Source organism: Nerophis lumbriciformis, linkage group LG37 (genome assembly GCF_033978685.3).
Source record: "Nerophis lumbriciformis linkage group LG37, RoL_Nlum_v2.1, whole genome shotgun sequence".
NCBI lineage: Eukaryota > Metazoa > Chordata > Actinopteri > Syngnathiformes > Syngnathidae > Nerophis > Nerophis lumbriciformis.
In genome coordinates this window covers 24208256-24234335 of record NC_084584.2, presented here as the reverse complement: position 1 = coordinate 24234335, position 26080 = coordinate 24208256, and the positions used below count along the sequence as shown (strand labels likewise).

Genomic DNA, 26080 nt, shown 5'->3' with positions numbered 1-26080 from the left:
GTCTGCCGAGCTCTGGACAGCACAGACACTCAACAACGGCACATTATTTGCGGATTATAATTACTGGTTTGCAAATAATATTTTTAGACTTAGACTTAGACAAACTTTAATGATCCACAAGGGAACATTTTCCACACAGTAGCTCAGTTACAAAGGATGGAAAGGATCGTGCAGATAAGGGCACAACAATAAATATAAAGTAGACTTAAAATGTAACAACTTTTAACTCAATTAAGGTGACATTACATAATCTCCACTAGTGTGCCGTGGCAAAGTGGTTGAAAAACACTGACGTAGAGGCCAGCATGTAAAGTAAGCTTATCTGTGCAAGGTGAGGACATGCATGGGTCGGTTGGACTTAAGACACACCCACATAAATATTGTTTTTGATGACTTTTTAATGCATTTAATGCACTTTTCAATGCAATTGTTAACACAGCCACGGCATTGAAGTTGCAGAAAATATATCACATTATCTATATATACATATATAATACTTGTTTTGTTTTTTTCATGAAATCTTTATTGACTTCTAGTATCAGACATTCCTATCCATTACATCATATTTACATACATCATATATCTGTTGTCTGCCCTAAATGTCAAAATATTTTTTTGTTTATATCCCAACGTGCCAGCCGCCACCCCCCAAATAAAGAAACAGCAGGAAAACTAAATATTTACGGATACATCAATTAATTAAAGAAAAAATAAATAATAATAATAATAATCAGAAATAAAATAAAGAATATAAACTGATATATATATAGACATATACAAATACATATATACAGTATATATACATATATGTATATATATATATAAACACAGTATATCTATAAAATATGTGTATGTACTGTATATGTGTGTATATTTATATACTGTATATGTATATATGTGTATACATGTATATATATGTGTGTATATGTGTATATGTATATTTGTATATATGTGTAGATATACGTATATATGTGTATATATGTACAAACCCCGTTTCCATATGAGTTGGGAAATTGTGTTAGATGTAAATTTAAATGGAATACAATGATTTGCAAATAATTTTCAACCCATATTCAGTTGAATATGCTACAAAGACAACATATTTGATGTTCAAACTGATAAACATTTTTTTTTTTTTTTTGCAAATAATCATTAACTTTATAATTTGATGCCAGCAACACGTGACAAAGAAATTGGGAAAGTTGGCAATAAATACTGATAAAGTTGAGGAATGCTCATCAAACACTTATTTGGAACATCCCACAGGTGAACAGGCAAATTGGGAACAGGTGGGGGCCATGATTGGGTAGAAAAGTAGATTCCATGAAATGCTCAGTCATTCACAAACAAGGGTGGGGCGAGGGTCACCACTTTGTCAACAAATGCGTGAGCAATTTGTTGAACAGTTTAAGAAAAACCTTTGTCAACCAGCTATTGCAAGGAATTTGGGGATTTCACCATCTACGGTCCGTAATATCATCAAAGGGTTCAGAGAATCTGGAGAAATCACTGCACGTAAGCAGCTATTTAGTTCTTGTGGTATTCTTCGATCCCTCAGGCTGTACTGCATCAACAAGCGGCATCAGTGTGTAAAGGATATCACCACATGGGCTCAGGAACACCTCAGAAACCCACTGTCAGTAACTACAGTTGGTCGCTACATCTGTAAGTGCAAGTTAAGACTTAAGACTCACCTTTTTAGAAAAGCCTGCAGCTAATTTTAATCTGTAAATCGTGTGATATTTTTTCTCCAATTTTTCTCTTTTATTTGTTTTTATGTATTTTAATATATAGCACTTTGAGATTTGATTTCAAATTAGTTATTACTATTAGTTATTATTATTATAATATAAATATCTATATATATATATATATATATATATATATATATATATATATATATATATATATATATATATATATATATATATATATATGTATGTGTGGGGGGGAAAAAATCACAAGACTATTTCATCTCTACAGGCCTGTTTCATGAGGGGGGTACCCTCAATCGTCAGGAGATTTTAATGGGAGCATTCGCATACCATGGTTTATATAGGGCACAGAGTGGGTGGGTACAGGCTGGTGTAGGGGCGTGGTGATTGGTTCATGTGTTACCTAGGAGGTGTTTCCGTCTATGGCGGCATGTTGTTACAATTTCGCTGCGCTTGTTGAGGGACGACAGGTCTGGACGGTAGATAATAAACAGTTTCTCTTTCAAGCATAGGTTGCATCTTTTATTACCACTATTGTAAGGTGTGCTGGATGCAAGAATTTGCCATGTTATTGAATATTCAACATTATTGTCTTTGAGGTCCCAAATGTGTTTGCTGAGTTCTGTGGTATTTCGCAGGTTTTTGTTCCTGAAAGAAGCCTTGTGGTTGTTCCATCTGGTTTTGAATTCACCCTCGGTTAATCCTACATATGTGTCGGATGTGTTAATGTCCTTGCGTATTACCTTAGATTGGTAGACAACTGATGTTTGTAAGCATCCCCCGTTGAGGGGGCAATCAGGTTTCTTTCGACAGTTACATGCTTTGTTGGTTTTGGAGTCGTTCTGACTGGGGGTAATACGCAAGGACATTAACACATCCGACACATATGTAGGATTAACCGAGGGTGAATTCAAAACCAGATGGAACAACCACAAGGCTTCTTTCAGGAACAAAAACCTGCGAAATACCACAGAACTCAGCAAACACATTTGGGACCTCAAAGACAATAATGTTGAATATTCAATAACATGGCAAATTCTTGCATCCAGCACACCTTACAATAGTGGTAATAAAAGATGCAACCTATGCTTGAAAGAGAAACTGTTTATTATCTACCGTCCAGACCTGTCATCCCTCAACAAGCGCAGCGAAATTGTAACAACATGCCGCCATAGACGGAAACACCTCCTAGGTAACACATGAGCCAATCACCACGCCCCTAGACCAGCCTGTACCCACCCACTCTGTGCCCTATATAAACCATGGTATGCGAATGCTCCCATTAAAATCTCCTGACGATTGAGGGTACCCCCCTCATGAAACAGGCCTGTAGAGATGAAATAGTCTTGTGATTTTTTTTTCCCCACACATACATATATTGCGCTCTACTACGGTATCGAGCACTATTTTTTGGATAACCTTATTAAGACATACATATATATATATATATATATATATATATATATATATATATATATATATATATATATATATATATATATATATATATATATATATATATATATATATATACACGTGTATGTATATGTATGTATACATGTATTTTTTATGTATTTTATTTTATTTATAAATTAGTATATATTTGTTTTATAATATCTTAGTGCATTTTTAGTGGTTATGAAATGTTTGTCTTTTCCAGAAATGACTTTCTTCGGGCTTCTGATTGAGTGAAAATTGGTTTAGGTTTGGGGTTGTAGCGCCACCTGTTGCTTTAGCAAGGCCTTTAACTTTTTCAATAATTAGTTTTTATTTTTAACTTCATTCTTATATTCAGCAGTGATTGCCACCATGTTATTTTTATTTGTATTTTTTATTTTGTTAATTTTTTGCCTTTTTCAAATGTTACTTTCTTCAGGTCTACAATTGGCTGAAACACCCTAAAAGTTTAAGGTTATTGTTTATTTTTAATTAAATTTAATTATTTTTTTTTAATATAAAAGTTTAGGGTTATTGTTTATTTTTAATTAAATGTAATTCTTTTTTTAATATAAAAATAGCATTTGTGGTTTATTTTAAAATAATTTTAGGGTACTGTATTTATTTAGTTCTTGTGGTATTTTATTACATGTTTAATTTGAATATCTACCTTTCTTCCATTCTTAATTTGTGGTGAACAAAAAGAACAACAAATCACATGAAGTGGTCGTTTTTATGCACCCAAGAGTGATTCATGTTTGGAATATGCTTGACTTTTTATTATGACAAATGGGAACAGGTGCTGGTGGTTCAGTACCGGTACCAAAGTTGCATTGGAGCATAAATTGAAGATGCTCAATTTATGAAACCATCTTCAAAATATGTGACACTTTTATCTGGCCGAATAAAAAGCAGCTCCCTGATAATAAGTGAAAGGCTGTGCCAATAACTCCAGAGCAGGACGAGTAAATCCAAACAAATGTTTGTAATAAAAGCTCGCATTAAAAGTCATTTTACAGTCGCTAGTTGAAGGAGTGCGGAGTGTAAAGTTGCTTAAACCAGATTGTTTATTGCAGATGTCTGCAGGAATATGCATGGCAACTATTCATGTCACAGTTAGCACCAAAGCCATGGCAGCACATATAAGTCATGTTAATAATGTCTTGAATTCTAATAAGGCCCAAGACAATGGACTTCATCATTTTTCCAGGTGTTTTTCCTGGAATGCCTGGAATGTTAATAATCATCACTGATTCTCACCTCACTCATTGGTATGCCCACCGTTACGTTTACTTCAAATGCGAGCGTGTTATCTCCCATTCTCCACGCTGAGGTCTGCAGTTTGGCAGACAAGCGAGACTCTGCAATGAAAAGTGACAGGAGAAGTGACGTTTGTTTAATCGGCTCAGTTCAAACAGGCGTGACAATAATTCATCATCATCACCTCAATGAGATGGAATAGGAAAGTCATCCCCCGACTGCAGGTCTGTCAAACTTCTTTTTGTTGAGGGCCACGTTGCAATTATTGCGGCTCTCAGAGGGCCACAATATTTGAAGCGGCAGACCACGTTAAATGAAATGATGGACCACATTAAATGATATGGCAGGCCAATTTAAATGATATGGCGGGTCACATTAAATACATGGAAGGCCACTTTAAATGACATAACAGACCACATTGTATGATGTGACGGACCACATTAATTGACGTGACGGACCACTTTAGATAAAATGACAGACCACCTTAAATGATATGGCGGGCCACCTTGAATGACATGATGGACCACATTAAATGATATGGCGTGCCAAGTTTATTTGATATGGCGGGCCACGTTAAATACATGGAAGGCCACTTTAAATTACATAACAGACCACATTGTATGATGTGACGGACCATATTAATTGACGTGACGGACCACTTTAAATAAAATGACAGACCACGTTAAATGACATGACGGACCACATTAAATGACGTGATGGACCACGTTAAATAATATGGTGGGCCACATTAAAAACATGGAAGGCCACCTTAAATGACGTGACGGACCACTTTAGATAAAATGACAGACCACTTTAAATGACATGACGGACCACATTACATGACATGATGGACCACATTAAATGATATGGCGGGCCACATTAAATACATAGAAGGCCAATTTAAGTGACATAACAGACCACATTGTATGATGTGACGGACCACATTAATTGACGTGACCGACCACTTTTAGAGAAAATGACAGACCACTTTAATGACATGACGGACCACATTCAATGACGTGATGGACCACATTAAATGTAATGGCTAGCCACATTGAATACGTGGAAGGCCACATTGAATACGTGGAAGGCCACATTGAATACGTGGAAGGCCACCTTAAATACGTGGAAGGCAAACTTTGAAAATATGTGGAAGGCCACATTGAATGACATAACAGACCACATTGAATGACGTGACGGACCACATTAAATGACGTGATGGACCACTTAATGATATGGCGGGCCACCTTAAATACATAGAAGGCTACTTTAAATGACATAACAGACAACATTGTATAATGTGACGGACCATATTAATTGACGTGACGGACCACTTTAGATAAAATGACAGACCAATTTAAATGACGTGATGGACCACATTAAATGATATGGCGAGCCACATTTAATACGTGGAAGGCCACATTGAATACATGGAAGGCCACTTTAAATGACATAACAGACCACATTGAATGACGTGTCGGACCACATTAAATAACGTGATGGACCACGTTAAATGATATGGCGGGCCAATTTGAATAATATGGCGGGCCACTTTAAATACATGGAAGGCCACTTTAAATGACATAACAGACCACATTGTATAATGTGACAGACCCTATTAATTGACGTGACGGACCACTTTAGATAAAATGACAGACCAAGTTAAATGACATGACGGACCACATTAAATGACGTGATGGACCACATTAAATGATATGGCGGGCCACCTTAAATACATGGAAGGCCACTTTAAATGACATAACAGACCACATTGTATAATGTGACAGACCCTATTAATTGACGTGACGGACCACTTTAGATAAAATGACAGACCAAGTTAAATGACATGACGGACCACATTAAATGACGTGATGGACCACATTAAATGATATGGCGGGCCACCTTAAATACATGGAAGGCCACTTTAAATGACATAACAGACCACATTGTATAATGTGACAGACCCTATTAATTGACGTGACGGACCACTTTAGATAAAATGACAGACCAAGTTAAATGACATGACGGACCACATTAAATGACGTGATGGACCACGTTAAATGATATGGCGGGCCACCTTAAATACATGGAAGGCCACCTTAAATGACAGAACAGACCACATTGTATAATGTGACGGACCATATTAATTGACGTGACGGACCACTTTAGATAAAATGACAGACCAATTTAAATGACGTGATGGACCACATTAAATGATATGGCGAGCCACATTTAATACGTGGAAGGCCATTTTAAATGACATAACAGACCACATTGAATGACGTGACTGACCACATTATATGATGTGCCAGACCAAATTCAATTATGTGGCAGATCACATTGGATGACATGACGGACCACTTTAAATGACATGATGGGCCACAATAAATACGTGGAAGGCCACCTTAAATGACATAACAGACCACATTGAATGAAGTGACAGACCACACTAATTGACATGACGGACAGATTAAATGACGTGACGGACCACTTTAAATGACGTGATGGACATATTAAATAACATGATGGACCATGTTAAATAAAATGATGGACCGCATTAATGACGTAACGGACATATTAAATGACGTGACGGACCATTTTACATAAAATGACAGACCACATTACATGACGTGATGTACCATATTAAATGATATGGCAGGCCAATTAAAATGAAATGGCGGGCCAACTTAAATACATGGAAGGCCACTCTAAATTACATAACAGACCCCATTGTATGATGTGACGGACCACATTAATTGACGTGATGGACCACTTTAGATAAAATGACAGACCAATTTAAATGACATTACGGACCACTTTAAATGATGTGATGGACCACCTTAAATGATATGGCGGGCCACATTAATACATGGAAGGCCACTTTAAATGACATAACAGACCACATTGTATCATGTGACGGACCACATTAATTGACGTGACGGACCACTTTAGATAAAATGACAGACCACTTTAAATGACATGACGGACCACATTAAATGACGTGATGAACCACATTAAATGAAATGGCGGGCCACATTGAATACGTGGAAGGCCACCTTAAATTACATAACAGACCACATTGAATGATGTGACGGACCACTTTATATGATGTGGCAGACCAAATTCAATTATGTGGCAGACCACATTGAATGAAACGACGGACCACTTTAAATAAAATGATTAACCACATTAAATGACATGATGGACATATTAAATGACCTGACAGACCACTTTAAATAAATTGACAGACCACTTTAAATAAAATGACGGACCACCTTAAATACGGCGATTGACATATTGAATGACGGGACGGAACACTTTAAATAAAATGACAGACCACATTAATTAAAGCAATGGACCGCAATAAATTATGTGGCAGACCACATTAAATGACATGGCGGGCCACATAAAATATGTTGCGGACCACATTGAATGATATGGCGGACCACGTTAAAGTGACATGATGGACCACAATAAATGACGTGACGGACCACATTAAATGAAGAGGCGGACCAGGTTTAATGATATGGCGGTCCATTTGAAATGACATTACGGACCACTTTGAATGACCCGACGGACCACATAAAATAAATGGTGGGCCACAATAAATGACATGATGGACCACCTTAAATGACATGACGGACCACCTTAAGTGACATGACATTTAAAAGACATGGCGTACCACATCTGGCCCCCGAGCCTTGAGTTTGATACGTGTGCTGTGTTTCCTCACTGACTAGCACCATAGCATCATGTGTTCTTGTCATTAACAGTGAACACTCTGCTTGTCTCTTCCTGCAGCACATATGTTCCTGTGATGAACAGGATAAAGGCCAACAAAGATAAGGTAATGTAACATACTGTATGTATAATGTAACATACTGTATGTATAATGCAATATACTGTATGTATAATATAACATACTGTATGTGTCATGTAACATACTATATGTGTAATGTAACATACTGTATGTATAATGCAATATACTGTATGTATAATATAATATACTGTATGTGTAATGTAACATACTGTATGTATAATGCAATATATTGTATGTATAATATAATATACTGTATGTGTAATGTAACATACTGTATGTGTAATGTAACATACTGTATGTATAATGCAATATACTGTATGGATAATGCAATATACTGTATGTATAATGCAATATACTGTATGTGTAATGTAACATACTGTATGTATAATGCAATATACTGTATGTATAATATAACATACTGTATGTGTAATGTAACATACTATATGTGTAATGTAACATACTGTATGTATAATGCAATATACTGTATGTATAATATAATATACTGTATGTGTAATGTAACATACTGTATGTATAATGCAATATACTGTATGTATAATATAATATACTGTATGTGTAATGTAACATACTATATGTATAATGTAACATACTGTATGTATAATGCAATATACTGTATGTATAATATAACATACTGTATGTGTAATGTAACATACTATATGTGTAATGTAACATACTGTATGTATAATGCAATATACTGTATGTATAATATAATATACTGTATGTGTAATGTAACATACTGTATGTATAATGCAATATACTGTATGTATAATATAATATACTGTATGTGTAATGTAACATACTGTATGTGTAATGTAACATACTGTATGTATAATGTAACATACTGTATGGATAATGCAATATACTGTATGTATAATGTAGTATACTGTATGTATAATTAATATACTGTATGTATAATGTAACATACTGTATGTATAATGTAATATACTGTATATATAATGTAACATACTGTATGTATAATGCAATATACTGTATGTATAATATAATATACTGTATGTGTAATGTAACATACTGTATGTGTAATGTAACATACTATATGTGTAATGTAACATACTCAGTGTTGGGACTAACGCGTTACAAAGTAACGCGTTACTGTAACGCCGTTAGATTCGGCGGTAACTGGTAATCTAACGCGTAATTTTTTTATATTCAGTAATTCAGTTACCGTTACTACATGATGCGTTACTGCGTTATTTTACGTTACTTTTTTTGTAGTATAAAGTGTGTTTTATCGGAGGGCTGCTGTGTCATCGTTCTGATTCTTCTTGTGTCACAAGCCGGAGAAGAGAGAGAGACACGCGCTCTGTGTGTGAGTGTGAGTGTGAGTGTGTGGAGGGAGGAGAGGGGGGGGGGAGGGGGGCGTGTCTGATCATGGCGGAGCCAGAAGTCGAGTTTGCTAACATGGAGATATTTTCACTACTTTTCTTTTGTCGAGCACAAAGAAAATAATAATTTAGTTAAATGTAAATTGTGCTTTGGATCAAAGATGCCATCTACTGCCCAAAACAGCAATTCAAATCTGCTGAAACAAGCTACATAGCAACATGCTTCCACGAAGCTAGTAAAGAGAGACAGAGACTCCAATGACACTTCACCACGTAAGGATTAACTCTGCCTCTGCTCATCTTTCAGAACTGAAGGTACACACACTCTGTCAATCATAAAGAGGGATGCTAGTGGGCCAGGCCAATCTTTCCTTATCTCTAAACTAAAACTGGGGAAATGTGTAGAGTGTTCTGGGCTTCAGACATGATTTTGTGTCAGAATTTCTTGAGGAAAAAATGCCTGGTTAGGCTTTGTGTATGTAGTGTGTGCCTTTCTTGCTTTACAGCTATGCTGTTAATATGCTGTTTGTTACTTATGTATGTTATGTTGCAGCTATTTCAAATAGTTTTGTCAATTTGTTCTGGCCAGAAACAAATTGGCCTTTGTAACATATCTTTGTCTTTGTGTGTTGTATGTAGACCACATTGCTTAGCAGAGTTCAGTGATGCAAATGTATGTCAAGTTGATCAACAGATTGTATTATTCTCCAGTGCAATAACAGTACTGAAATAAAGGCTAAAAGGGCATTAATTGGAGCTTTAAAAAAAAAAGAAGTAACTAAATAGTTACTTTTCACAGTAACACATTACTTTTTGGTGTAAGTAACTGAGTTAGTAACTGAGTTACTTTTGAAATGAAGTAACTAGTAACTATAACTAGTTACTGTTTTTCAGTAACTAACCCAACACTGAACATACTGTATGTATAATGCAATATACTGTATGTATAATGTAGTATACTGTATGTATAATTAATATACTGTATGTATAATGTAACATACTGTATGTATAATGTAATATACTTTATGTATAATGTAACATACTGTATGTATAATGTAATATACTGTATGTATATATTTGTTTATTTCATGTAAAATCAAGTTTCTAATGGACAAATGCAGCATTTCCAAAATCCGACTCAACGCACTTTCTTAGTTACTATGGAATAAATATGAAGATTAACTAATTAACTAACTAATAGTTTGAAATATTATTGTGGAAGTGGCTTCCTAGCTTCACAGGATCCAAGCTTGCAGGTTTTTAACAAAGTTTTAATTCTCATGGATGGATGTTTTATCAACTGTTTCTTTCTCTCCGTACCTCTCTCCCCCTCTGCTCCTGGCCGCTTACTGTTAAAGACAGCAGATGATTAGATTAACACGTACCCCACGTGAAATCTAATCACCTGCCAGCTGTGTCTCGCCGTCAGCACATGCCACGCCCCCGTCTGATGGTGCTCTGTCTTCAGCACCATGGACAGAGGCGGTGACCTTTGCTCCTGCAGGCGCGCTGATCACACTCTCTCTCCACAATTATATTATATGTTCTTCTATTGTTAATATTCTCTCTCCTCGCCTTTGTTTTTCTTTCTTTTTCTTTTCTTCACTTTCTTTTTTCTCCACTTTTCCCTTTATTCTTTTCTTTCTTTCCTTTTCATTCTTTTTCTTTCTCTCTCGTTCCATTCTTTCTCTTTGCTTTCTTCCACTTTCCTTCTCTTCTGTTTGTTTTCCCTTTTCACACACATGCTTCAACTTCTTCTTCTTCTTCTCCAGATTTTGGAGCGCTCTACCTTCCACATTTTTCACCCGGTTCAAACCGTTCTAACGTCAAATTCTTCAGCCTATTCGGGAATTGCGAGCTTTCCTTTGACAAATTCCAAAAAAATTCCCAGATTTCCCAGAATTTCAGGTTTTCCGGGACATTGTTCCCAACTCAAAATGAATTGGCCATTTTTCAAACTTCCACCATTTCCACATTTTTCAACCTTTTCAAACCATTCCACCTTCAACACATTCAAACTCATCCTGGACATTCAAACTATTATTTTTCAAAGTTCAAAAAAATTCCGGGAATTCACAGAATTCCCGTTTTTTTTCAAACCCTTTTTTGATCCTGGCGACTACTCCTTCCACATTTTTCAACCGTTCCACCGTCCAAACATTCCTCTCAATCAGGACAAAAAACATAGTTGTTTTTTGAACTGTAAAATTTCCCACTTTTCCCGAAATTTCAGGAAATTCTTAAAACCATTTCTCAACTTCAACATTTCTCAACCGATTTGAAAAATTCCAACACCAACCATTTCAACTCATTCAGACCATCGTTACCATTTTCAAAAAAAAATCCCGCTTTTCCCGAAATTCCCAAATTTTGGGGAAATTCCCATTGAAGTGAATGGGACATTCTTCAAAGTTCCACAACTCTCACAATTTTCATCTGATTCAAACGGTTCCAACTTCAAAATATTCAACCTGTTCGGGTGAATATTTCAACAATTCTAAAAAAAAAAAATTCAGGATTTCAGTTTCAGTTGGAGCATTCACACTCATCTAGTTCTCTTTCCTTTCCTTTAATGTATTTCTCTTTCATAATTTTTTTTCTTTCCCTTTCTATTACTTTCTTTTCTTTTTTCATTCCCTTTCCGTTCTTCCCTTTAATTTTATTTCCTTCTTGTTCCCTTCTATTTCCTTTTTTTTCTCTTTCCTTTCCTTCTCATGTTTCGTTACCTTTCCTTCTTTCATTTCATCACATTTCTTCTCCTTCCTTCTCTTTCATTGTTTCACCTTTCTTCTCTTTCTTCCCTTCCCTTTTCCTTTTATTACCTTACCTTTCTTTGAGCACAGGCGTGTTGAAAGGGAATAAAAAGACCTTCAGTATGTGGAATTAAATTATGGAATGGATTAAGTAATTGAATCCACTTCAAGAAACTCTTCAAATTTATGTGTTTACAAAGTACAAAGAAGAAGAACCATGATAAACATTCAGAATTTATTTCATCCATCCATTCATTTTCAAGATAATTTTACTCATTTCATCATATGAAATATAACTTACTTCACCAATTATTATTTATTTATTTTTATTGTTATTACTTATGGAGTATATTGTGAATAAATTGAGAACAGGAAGTGAACAAAAGCTTTAGCAGCAGCTATGTAAAGGAAAAAGGGGTAGGATCAAATAAGCTCTGCTTCTTCCTACTCCTTGTCGAACATGTTGAATAGAGAAATTGGGAAATTGTGATCTACCGTGTTGTATGCACGCATGTTCCAAATTAACTCAAACTCAACTCAACAACTCAAAGATTGATTACATAAAAAATGAATGCAACAAGTTTCTAATATTTATGTAGTAGAAATGTGCATTTTAATGTAATGTTATTGTATTTGGTGAGTGCATGCACATCAGTGAACGAGTAAACGTATTAACATTTTTTCAATGCCAATAAGTTACAAATACTGTCCTTGAAAATGTTCTGTAAAAGTGTGCATTTTTAGTATTATTATTTAATTTATTACGGATTTAATCAAGTACATGTGATGTTGAGTAAATTCCATTTGACTATAGAACATATTTTTTCCAGTATTTTCTCACATCTCTTCTCGCATCCTGTCCTCTGCAGGTGTTGATATACAACCCGACGTTTTTTAAGTACGTCTACGAGTCTTGGCTGGAGGGACATGGACGCTATCCTTCCACTGGCTTCCTCAGCTTGATGCTGGCCGTCCACATATGTGATGAGGTATCATCATCATCGTCATTTCTTTTTATTCCTTTCATGAAAATGCATATTATGCAAGTCACGTACAGTTCACACTTTCATTGTTTTTTTGTTGCTTATACATTTCCATTAGAGATGTTCGATAATGACTTTTTTGCCGATATCCGATATTGTCCAACTCTTAATTACCGATTTCGATATCAACCGATACCGATATATACAGTTGTGGAATTAACACATTATTATGCCTAATTTTGTTGTGATGCCCCGCTGGATGCATTAAACAATGTAACTTTACCATGAATTGATTAACGTGAACTCCGATTTAAACAAGTTGAAAAACGTATTCGGGTGTTACCATTTAGTGGTCAATTGTACGGAATATGTACTGTACTGTGCAATCTACTAATACAAACCCCGTTTCCATATGAGTTGGGAAATTGTGTTAGATGTAAATATAAACGGAATACAATCATTTGCAAATCATTTGCAACCCATATTCAATTGAATGCACTACAAAGACAAGATATTTGATGTTCAAACTCATAAACTTTATTTTTTTTTGCACATAATAATTAACTTAGAATTTCATGGCTGCAACACGTGCCAAAGTAGTTGGGAAAGGGCATGTTCACCACTGTGTTACATCACCTTTTCTTTTAACAACACTCAATAAACGATTGGGAACTGAGGAAACTAATTGTTGAAGCTTTGAAAGTGGAATTCTTTCCCATTCTTGTTTTATGTAGAGCTTCAGTCGTTCAACATTTTCGATGGGAGGCAGGTCTGGACTGCAGGCGGGCCAGGAAAGTACGCGCACTCTTTTTTTACGAAGCCACGCTGTTGTAACACGTGCTGAATGTGGCCTGGCATTGTCTTGCTTAAATAAGCAGGGGCGTCCATGAAAAGACGTCGCTTAGATGGCAGCATATGTTGTTCCAAAACCTGTATGTACCATTCAGCATTAATGGTGCCTTCCAAGCCTGCACACCTGTGGGATGTTCCAAATAAGTGTTTGATGAGCATTCCTCAACTTTATCAGTATTTATTGCCACCTTTCCCAACTTCTTTGTCACGTGTTGCTGGCATCAAATTCTAAAGTTAATGCCATCCATCCATTTTCTACCGCTTATTCCCTTTGGGGTCGCGGGGGCGCTGTAGCCTATCTCAGCTACATCTAAAGTTAATGATTATTTGCAAAAATAAATAAATACAATGTTTATAAGTTTGAACATCAAATATGTTGTCTTTGTAGCATATTCAACTGAATATGGGTTGAAAAGGATTTGCAAATCATTGTATTCCGTTTATATTTACATCTAACACAATTTCCCAACTCATATGGAAACAGGGTTTGTACAAGTTTCAATCAATCAATCAAAAACAAGGTTTTCCAAAATAAAGGAACAACTTCAACTCCAGTTATGGAAAAAAATGCCAACATGGCACTGCCATATTTATTATTGAAGTCACAAAGTGCGCTGTTTTTTTAACATGCCTCAAAACAGCAGCTTGAAATTTGGGACATGCTCTCCCTGAGATAATCCTAATACCCACTACAACTATGGGAAATACTATACTTTCTCTTTCACAAAGTGCATTAGTTTTTATTTTTTTTAAACATGCCTCAAAACAACAGCTACAAAAACAATGAAGGCACACAGCTTCAGTCCAGAGTATACTAGACCTATGTCCGTGTTTTACCGGATATGTACCGCTCTGTGCAGCGGCGTTTTAAAAAGTCATTCATTTTACTTTTTGAAACCGATACCAATAATTTCCGATATTACATTTTAAAGCATTTATCAGACATCTCTAATTTCCATGATCAAAAAGGAGCAGATGGAAGAATAATATTCTTATATTTACAAACCCCGTTTCCATATGAGTTGGGAAATTGTGTTAGATGTAAATATAAACGGAATACAATGATTTGCAAATCATTTTCAACCCATATTCAGTTGAATATGCTACAAAGACAAGATGTTTAATGTTCAAAATGATAAACTTTTTTTTTTTTTGCAAATAATCATTAACTTTGGAATTTGATGCCAGCAACACGTGACAAAGAAGTTGGGAAAGGTGGCAATAAATACTGATAAAGTTGAGGAATGCTCATCAAACACTTATTTGGAACATCCCACAGGTGAACAGGCAAATTGGGAACAGGTGGGTGCCATGATTGGGTTTAAAAGTAGATTCCATGAAATGCTCAGTCATTCACAAACAAGGATGGGGCGAGGGTCACCACTTTGTCAACAAATGCGTGAGCAAATTGTTGAACAGTTTAAGAAAAACCTTTCTCAACCAGCTACTGCAAGGAATTTAGGGATTTCACCATCTACGGTCCGTAATATCATCAAAGGGTTCAGAAAATCTGGAGAAATCACTGAACGTAAGCAGCTAAGCCCGTGACCTTCAATCCCTCAGGCTGTACTGCATCAACAAGCGACATCAGTGTGTAAAGGATATCACCACATGGGCTCAGGAACACTTCAGAAACCCACTGCCAGTAACTACAGTTGGTCGCTACATCTGTAAGTGCAAGTTAAAACTCTCCTATGCAAGGCGAAAACCGTTTATCAACAACACCCAGAAACGCTGTCGGCTTCGCTGGGCCTGAGCTCATCTAAGATGGACTGATACAAAGTGGAAAAGTGTTCTGTGGTCTGATGAGTTCACATTTCAAATTGTTTTTGGAAACTGTGGAGGTCGTGTCCTCCGGACCAAAGAGGAAAAGAACCATCCGGATTGTTATAGGCGCAAAGTTGAAAAGCCAGCATGTGTGATGGTATGGGGGTGTATTAGTGCCCAAGACATGGGTAACTTACACATCTGTGAAGGCGCCATTAATGCTGAAAGGTACATACAGGTTTTGGAGCAACATATGTTGCCATCCAAGCAACGCTACCATGGACGCCCCTGCTTATTTCAGCAAGACAATGCCAAGCCACGTGTTACATCAACGTGGCTTCATATTAAAAGAGTGCGGGTACTAGACTGGCCTGCCTGTAGTCCAGACGTGTCTCCCATTGAAAATGTGTGGCGCATTATGAAGCCTAAAATACCACAACGGAGACCCCCGGACTGTTGAACAACTTAAGCTGTACATCAAGCAAGAATGGGAAAGAATTTCATCTGAGAAGCTTTAAAAATGTGTCTCCTCAGTTCCCAAACGTTTACTGAGTGTTGTTAAAAAGAAAGGCCATGTAACACAGTGGTGAACATGCCCTTTCCCAACTACTTTGGTACGTGTTGCAGCCGTGAAATTCTAAGTTAATTATTATTTGCAAAAAAATAAATAAAGTTTATGAGTTTGAACATCAAATATGTTGTCTTTGTAGTGCATTCAACTGAATATGGGTTGAAAAGGATTTGCAAATCATTGTATTCCGTTTATATTTACATCTAACACAATTTCCCAACTCATATGGAAACGGGGTTTGTATCTGCCCCCTATTTTTAACACAAATCATTTTAGATGACTTTATCACTCTTCCCTCCACTAACACCCGAACATCCAACATACTTTTACATTTTCGTTTAAGCATTTTCACAGTGACCCGTCCAATCAAAATCAAAAATCAGTTTGATATAATTCCAGTTGTCTCTTTTTGTAGCTGTTTTTAAATTCAATAAATATTCTTGCAACTTTTTAAGTCTTTCTTTAGAGAATCTCATGCTTTCACACCAGCAAGACTCTCATGGGAAAATATGCATTCCACTATTTTGCCACCACACAGTGGAATGCACTACCAAATAGGGATGATACTCGAAACCAATTTTCCCGGTTGTTCGATAAGAAAAGAACCGAGTCCTCGAACTCTAATCCCTTTTTGAGAACCGGTACCCGTTATCGAGACCACTATAGTAAAGAAAAAGAGTTGGTTCTTTATTCGAATCCCATCCCGACCAGAAATGCCCCGTGAGACATCACAAGAAATGACGTCACGTAGCTCAGTCATTAGGCGCAGATAGGGAAAGCAGGAAAAACAATGGACTGGAAAAAGTGCTCCAAGGTGTAATAAAGTTCAAAACAAAAGGTATAATCCAATGAATAACTTTACTGAGAGATTTGAGCAGGGTACAAATACATGACGAACACTTTTACGACCAACCGGAAACATAGCAACCAGGCTAGCAACGCGCCTCCTTTACGGCAGCTGTCGCAACGTTCTTAAAACAACCGCAGCACATACATATATACAGGTAAAAGCCAGTAAATTAGAATATTTAGAAAAAGTTGATTTATTTCAGTAATTGCATTCAAAAGGTGTAACTTGTACATTATATTTATTCATTGCACACAGACTGATGCATTCAAATGTTTATTTCATTTAATTTTGATGATTTGAAGTGGCAACAAATGAAAATCCAAAATTCCGTGTGTCACAAAATTAGAATATTCCATCCATCCATTTTCTACCGCTTATTCCCTTTTGGGGTCGCGGGGGGCGCTGGAGCCTATCTCAGCTACAATCGGGCGGAAGGCGGGGTACACCCTGGACAAGTCGCCACCTCATCGCAGGGCCAACACAGATAGACAGACAACATGCACACTCACATCCACACACTAGGGCCAATTTAGTGTTGCCAATCAACCTATCCCCAGGTGCATGTCTTTGGAAGTGGGAGGAAGCCGGAGTACCCGGAGGGAACCCACGCAGTCACGGGGAGAACATGCAAACTCCACACAGAAAGATCCCGAGCCCGGGATTGAACCCAAGACTACTCAGGACCTTCGTATTGTGAGGCAGATGCACTAACCCCTCTGCCACCGTGCTGCCTAAATTGATGACATGACAATAGCTGGTGATGACATGGCACCCCAAACCATCACCCAACCATGCAAATTTTGCATTTCCTTTGGAAATCGAGGTCCCAGAGTCTGGAGGAAGACAGGAGAGGCACAGGATCCACGTTGCCTGAAGTCTAGTGTAAAGTTTCCACCATCAGTGATGGTTTGGGGTGCCATGTCATCTGCTGGTGTCGGTCCACTCTGTTTCCTGAGATCCAGGGTCAACGCAGCCGTCTACCAGCAAGTTTTAGAGCACTTCATGCTTCCTGCTGCTGACCTGCTCTATGGAGATGGAGATTTCAAGTTCCAACAGGACTTGGCGCCTGCACACAGCGCCAAATCTACCCGTGCCTGGTTTACGGACCATGGTATTTCTGTTCTAAATTGGCCCGCCAACTCCCCTGACCTTAGCCCCATAGAAAATCTGTGGGGTATTGTGAAAAGGAAGATGCAGAATGCCAGACCCAAAAACGCAGAAGAGTTGAAGGCCACTATCAGAGCAACCTGGGCTCTCATAACACCTGAGCAGTGCCAGAAACTCATCGACTCCATGCCACGCCGCATTAACGCAGTAATTGAGGCAAAAGGAGCTCCAACCAAGTATTGAGTATTGTACATGCTCATATTTTTCATTTTCATACTTTTCAGTTGGCCAACATTTCTAAAAATCCCTTTTTTGTATTAGCCTTAAGTAATATTCTAATTTTGTGACACACGGAATTTTGGATTTTCATTTGTTGCCACTTCAAATCATCAAAATTAAATGAAATAAACATTTGAATGCATCAGTCTGTGTGCAATGAATAAATATAATGTACAAGTTACACCTTTTGAATGCAATTACTGAAATAAATCAAGTTTTTCTAAATATTCTAATTTACTGGCTTTTACCTGTATATACAACATATATCTCCCTTTTTTAACTTTTGTTTTTCTTTCCTGGTAAACAAAACAAAATCACACTGTATATGTGTTGTCTGTCTAATTATAAAATATGCAGACGAGGCGTGTTGGCTGAGTTCTTGACGTTTACTTTCACAGCGTGCTCATAACCTCATTCTTAGCTGCCGGGTGGTGACATGCAACAACACTTTTCGGGGCTACCGCGCATGCTCGTCACTCCCGTTGCATGCTGGGTAGTGTAGTTGTTATATTCCCTAGCTCATAACATCACATCTTTCCCCCTATAAAGACATAATGTTAACTCAATAAAGTGTATTTCTTTTTTTAGCTTTAACTTTTCATTTTTTAGCATTGTAACCACATTTGCAAACAACTTTTCTCTTCATAGAATTTTCTTTCAATAAAGAAATAAAGTGCAAAAATGTCAAAGCATCATAACAAACAGTTATGTCAACACTTTTTTTTTGTTTTTCTTTTTTTAACAATTCGAAAAATCAAGAGTTCTTCACAACTCTCAATCAGCCTCTTAGGTGGCTGAACATGTCTCTTAGGTCGAGACAGTCTCTCAACAGCAGGTGACGCGGACACTGCTGTCAGTCCTTGGTCAGCAAGGTCAGACTCCATGTCAGTAAGTTGTGCAGGTCCAGCTGAGTCCTGTTGAGCCTTTTCCTGAGTAATAGCTGTAGTTAGTATGTTCCAATAGCAGCAGAAGTGCACTTTTTGGAGAGCTGTATTATTTTCAGTTTTGTGCCCAAGGGACTGATTTTATTTAACACTATATTATTATTTATACACCTATAGTGATCACAGAGACAGGTTGTTTTTGTGTTACTGTATATATTTGTTTTTTCTGAAAAATCCCACTTAATATACTTTGGGTAACAACAGTCAATATTTAATTTTTTTATTTTATTTTTTTAGGGGGGTAACAGTCAATATTTATTTATTTATTAGATTTTATTTTTTTCTATATATAGTAAAAGTGAGCTTTTGTTAAACCAAATATTGTGTGTTTTTTTTCTATATACAACAACCTATCTGGACTCGATAAGAGAATCGATAAGGAATCGGTTCGATAAGAGGATTTGATAATAGGCTCGAACTCGATAATTTCTTATCAAACATCATCCCTACTACCAACAGACCTTAAAATTCGAACTTCCCTACTAAATTTTAAAACTGCCATAAAATCCTGGCTCAGCTAAACCTCTACCTGATCTGAAACAAAATTGATCCCCAGCAACTCTTCTCAGCATCAAACAGGTTTATATGTGGTTATACTGTATATTTTTTGTATATATTGTTTTTCAAATCACCTGACCTGTATACTGTGTATATGTACATAAGTTATCCATTTATTAACGTAACTTTTTATATACACGTCACAGGTTATATATCTTTTATTATTGAATGTATCAAATGTGATGAATATTTTAATGGGCCACAATGGAAACGAGCCTTTTGGCTTTTTGTGCCATCCATTTGCCTTTTTAAAGCATGACATTGATTCAATTCTTTAAGATGTCAATAAACTTCTCAATCAATCAAAAAAAGCAACAGACAAAGCACATTTGTTTCAAATTTGTCCGCGCTCTTGGATGTGGTTCTCATCTTCAGATGTGAACACAAATAACCTGTGTAAGTCCTTCGGAAGAACTTTATTTCTAGCCTTGAACATCACTAATAGACATACTTGCCAACCTTGAGACCTCCGAATTCGGAAGATGGTGGGGCGGGGGGAGGGGGGTCGTGGTTGCCGGGGCGGGGTTGAGGTGCAGGCAGCATACCCCTTCCCCTTTGAGCTGTCCTGGATGAAATGAAATTCTTTTTTCCAATCATTTTGGAACTTGCAAGCGTACTTCTTCTTACTCGTCGTCGCCATGTCTCCTCTTCGTTCTTCTGCTTCGTCTCTTTCTTGTTGTGTGTGCAGTTGTGCACTGAGCTCCAAAAGCCGTAGATGTTATTGTAGCGTCCCGGAAGAGTTAGTGCTGCAAGGGATTCTGGGTATTTGTTCTGTTGTGTTTATGTTGTGTTACGGTGCGGATGTTCTCCCGAAATGTGTTTGTCATTCTTGTTTGGTGTGGGTTCACAGTGTGGCGCATATTTGTAACAGTGTTAAAGTTGTTTATACGGCCACCCTCAGTGTGACCTGTATGGCTGTTGACCAAGTATGAATTGCATTCACTTTGTGTGTGTGTGTGTGTGTGTGTGTGTGTGTGTGTGTGTGTGTGTGTGTGTGTGTGTGTGTGTGTGTGTGCTTGTGCTTGAAATTAACGTTATCATTAAACCAGTTAAAAGATCATACAATGTGTCAGCATTTCTTGACATCTTTACATCCAACGCTACATTATTATATGACTGGGCCGGCACGCTGTTTATATGGAGGAAAAGCAGACGCCTGGACAGCAAGCGGCTGTTAAGGGGGGAAGGTTTCAGGTGAGAGAGGACGCTAAAGGCAGTGTCACACCCCCAATATAGTTGTCTGGGTGGAAATCGGGAGAAATTCGGGAGAATGGTTGCTCCGGGAGATTTTCGGGAGGGGCACTGAAATTCAGGAGTCTCCCGGGAAAATCGGGAGGGTTGGCAAGTATGCTAATAGAGTATGCAATTCTACAATGTCTTTTAGTTTGAATAATCCTGACCTAATGAAGAGTGGATTTTGTGTGGTTTCTGTATCCTACTTTAAAAATAATACGGATCGCTTTTTTCTGTAAAAGAAATAAAGGCATTATGCTGCTGTGATATGTATTTCCCCATATTTCTGCACAATAATTGAAATAAGGTAGAATAATTGAGTAATGTAACATTCTCATTGTGTTATACGGGAAACTGTATTTAACCTTGTTCAAAATAAATAAGCTTTTGAATTAGCTTATTTTTCACATGCAATTTATGAGCTTTCCATGTCAACTTTTTATCTAGGATGACCCCAAGAAATCTGATTTCAGACTCCTTCTCAGTTTTCACATTGTTTATGGATAAACCAACTTCTACCTTTCTTTTATTACTCTATCCATCCATCTTCTTCCGCTTATTCGAGGTCATGTTGCGGGGGCAGCAGCCTAAGCAACGTGTCCTGGGTCTTCCCCGTGGCCTCCTACCGGTCGGACGTGCACTAAACACCTCCCTAGGGAGGCATTCGGGTGGCATCCTGACCAGATGCCCGAACCACCTCATCTGGCTCTTCTCAATGTGGAGGAGCAGCGGCTTTAGTATGAGCTCCTCCCGGATGGCAGAGCTTCTCACCCTATCTCTAAGGGAGCGCCCCGCCACCCGGTGGAGGAAACTCATTCCGGCCGCTTGTACCCGTGATCTTGTCCTTTCGGTCATAACCCAAAGCTCATGACCATAGGTGAGGATGGGAACGTAGATCGACCGGTAAATTGAGAGCTTTGCCTTCCGGCTCAGCTCCATTTTCAACACAACGGATCGATACAGCGTCCGCATTACTGAAGACGCCGCACCGATCCGCCTGTCGATCTCACGATCCACTCTTCCCTCACTCGTGAACAAGACTCCGAGGTACTTGAACTCCTCCACTTGGGGCAGGGTCTCTTTTATTACTGAATAACATAAATGTTTACTTTTCCAAATTTAATGATAATTTATTTACATCAAACTAGAGATGTCCGATAATATCGGCCTGCCGATATTATCGGCCGATAAATGCGTTAAAATGTAATATCGGGAATTATCGGTATCGTTTTTTTATTGGTATCGTTTTTTGTTTTTTTGTTTTTTGTTTTTTTTATTAAATCAACATAAAAAACACAAGATACACTTACAATTAGTGCACCAACCCAAAAAAACTCCCTCCCCCATTCACACTCATTCACACAAAAGGGTTGTTTCTTGCTGTTATTAATATTCTGGTTCCTACATTATATATCAATATATATCAATACAGTCTGCAGGGATACAGTCTGTAAGCACACATGATTGTGCGTGCTGCTGGTCCACTAATAGTACTAACCTTTAACAGTTAATTTTACTCATTTTCATTAATTACTAGTTTCTATGTAACTGTTTTTATATTGTTTTACTTTCTTTTTTCCAAGAAAATGTTTTTAATTTATTTATCTTATTTTATTATTATTTTTAAAAGTACCTTATATTCACCATACCTGGTTGTCCAAATTAGGCATAATAATGTGTTAATTCCACGACTGCATATATCGGTTGATATCGGTATCGGTTGATATCGGTATCGGTAATTAAAGAGTTGGACAATATCGGAACATCGGATATCGGCAAAAAGCCATTATCGGACATCCTTACTCATAATGTTTACTTTATCTTATAATTTCGACTTTGTATCTCACAATTATACCCCAATCATTCATTACTAGTTTCTATGTAACTGTTTTTATATTGTTTTACTTTCTTTTTTATTCAAGAAAATGTTTTTAATTTATTTATCTTATTTCATTTTATTACTCTTCTTTTTAAAGTACCTTATCTTCACCATACCTGGTTGTCCAAATTAGGCATTATAATGTGTTAATTCCACGACTGTATATATCGGTTGATATCGGTATCGGTAATTAAAGAGTTGGACAATATCGGAATATCGGATATCGGCAAAAAGCCATTATCGGACATCCCTACATCAAACCACAATTTTAGTTGAACCATTTCCTCTTCAATATTATCGGCTAAGATTTTAAAGTCATCTACTCAACAGTATCAATTTGTATCGTCTGTGAATAATACGGACTGTAAAATTTTCGAAACCTCACAAATATCATTTGTGTATATAAAATAAAAAGTTTGGGTCCTAAAATCGAATCTTGTGGAATTCGACATTCAACATTCATACATTCTGACCTATAATCATCAATCTCAACATATTGCTGTCGTTGTTGTAAATAGCTGGTTAACCAGTCCAGGTTACACATGCACTACAGCCACTGTGCCGCAGTGTGAGAGATTATCTAATTTCACCTATTTAGTGAATTATATTTATATAACGCTTTTCTCTAGTGACTAAAAACACTTTTACATAGTGAAACCCAATATCTAAGTTACATTTAAACCAGTGTGGGTGGCACTGGGAGCAGGTGGGTAAAGTGTCTTGCCCAAGGACACAACGGCAGTGACTCGGATGGCGGAAACGGGGATCGAACATTGAACCCTCAAGTTGCTGGCACAGCCACTCTACCAACCGAGCTATACCGCCCATAGAAATATTTTTTGCAAATCAGTAATTCTAGTCTGCAAATGATGTGTTGTTGTTGAGTGTCGGTGCTGTCTAGAGCTCGGCAGAGTAACCGTGTAATACTCTTCCATATCAGTAGGTTGCAGCCGGTAGCTAATTGCTTTGTAGATGTCGGAAACAGCGGAAGGCAGTGTGCAGGTAAAAAGGTGTCTAATTTTTAAACCAAAAGTAAACAAAAGGTGAGTGCCCCTAAGAAAAGGCATTGAAGCTTAGGGAAGGCTAGGCAGAACGAAACTAAAACTGAACCGGCTACAAAGTAAACAAAAACAGAATGCTGGACGACAGCAAAGACTTACTGTGGAGCAAAGATGGCGTACATCCGAACATGACGTGACAATCAACAATGTCCCCACAAAGAAGGATAAAAACAACTGAAATACTCTTGATTGCTAAAACAAAGTAGATGCGGGAAATGTCGCTCAAAGGAAGACATGAAACTGCTACAGGAAAATACAGAAAAAGGAGAAAAAGCCACCAAAATAGGAGCGCAAGACAAGAAGTAAAACACTACACACAGGAAAACAACATAAAACTCCAAATAAGTCAGGGCGTGATGTGACAGTACACCTACTTTGAGACAAGAGCTATAGTGATGCATGCTTGGTTATGCTTTAAAGTCATATCCAACAATTGCCACAACGACTTTTTACTGTCAACTGAGTTTCGTTTTTTTAATGATTTCTGCTTGTGGTGTGCCTCCGCATTTTTTCAACGCTAAAAAATGTGCCTTGGCTCAAAAAAGGTTGAAAAGCACTGCACTACAGTGATGATGCTGCTCAAAAGTTTCTGCATACTTTTTTGGTCTTTCAGGTGAACGTGTTTGGCTTTGGCGCAGACCAGGACGGCAACTGGCACCACTACTGGGAGGACAATCTTCTGGCCGGCGCTTTTAGACACACGGGCGTCCACGATGGAGATTTTGAATATAACGTCACGCAGCTTTTGGCAGACAAACACAAAATCCGAATGTTTAAAGGTAGATGATGCCTGGCGCCATTTGTGCTGTTGGATGACCACCAAATGAACCAGGGGGGGGGGGGAAGAATGTTCCACTTTAGTGGATGAGCTCTGGAGGTTGTTTTGTTTTTCACTTCTGCTATATCGCCAACCGAACAGCTTTGCCTCCATTGTGTGCCAAACCATGTCAGAATCATACAACTACCTACAAATCCAAACCAATCAAGAACCTGATATTGATGCTCATTATGTTTATTTTCATATATGTGTGAGTTCAGATCTTGTCACTGCTGTAAATACCACTTAAAGGGGAACATTATCACAATTTCAGAATTGTTAAAACCATTAAAAATCAGTTCCCAGTGGCTTATTATATTTTTCGAAGTTTTTTTCAAAATTTTACCCATCACGCAATATCCCTAAAAAAAAAAGCTTCAAAGTACCTGATTTTAACCACCCGTCCATTTTCCTGTGACGTCACATAGTGAAGCCAACACAAACAAACATGGCGGAAAGAACAGCAAGCTATAGCGACATTAGCTCGGATTCAGACTCGGATTTCAGCGGCTTAAGCGATTCAACAGACTACGCATGTATTGAAACGGATGGTTGTAGTGTGGAGGCAGGTAGCGAAAACGAAATTGAAGAAGAAACTGAAGCTATTGAGCCATATCGGTTTGAACCGTATGCAAGCGAAACGGACGAAAACGACACGACAGCCAGCGACACGGGAGAAAGCCTGGACGAATTTGGCGATCGCCTTCTAACCAACGATTGGTATGTGTTTGTTTGGCATTAAAGGAAACTAACAACTATGAACTAGGTTTACAGCATATGAAATACATTTGGCAACAACATGCACTTTGAGAGTGCAGACAGCCCAATTTTCA

At 37.5% G+C, this 26080-nt stretch overlaps 1 protein-coding gene across 1 annotated transcript in view; it reads left to right on the top strand.

Annotated features, from left to right (window-relative positions):
• The window catches only part of LOC133577304 (CMP-N-acetylneuraminate-beta-galactosamide-alpha-2,3-sialyltransferase 1-like), a 224479-nt gene extending 198399 nt beyond the window's left edge, over positions 1–26080 (top strand). The window contains exons 7-9 of the mRNA XM_061931006.2: positions 8214–8259; positions 13216–13335; positions 25044–26080. Of these exons, the coding sequence (XP_061786990.1) occupies positions 8214–8259; positions 13216–13335; positions 25044–25217 (340 nt within the window). The 3' untranslated portion in view covers positions 25218–26080. The remainder of the gene's footprint in view (positions 1–8213; positions 8260–13215; positions 13336–25043) is intronic.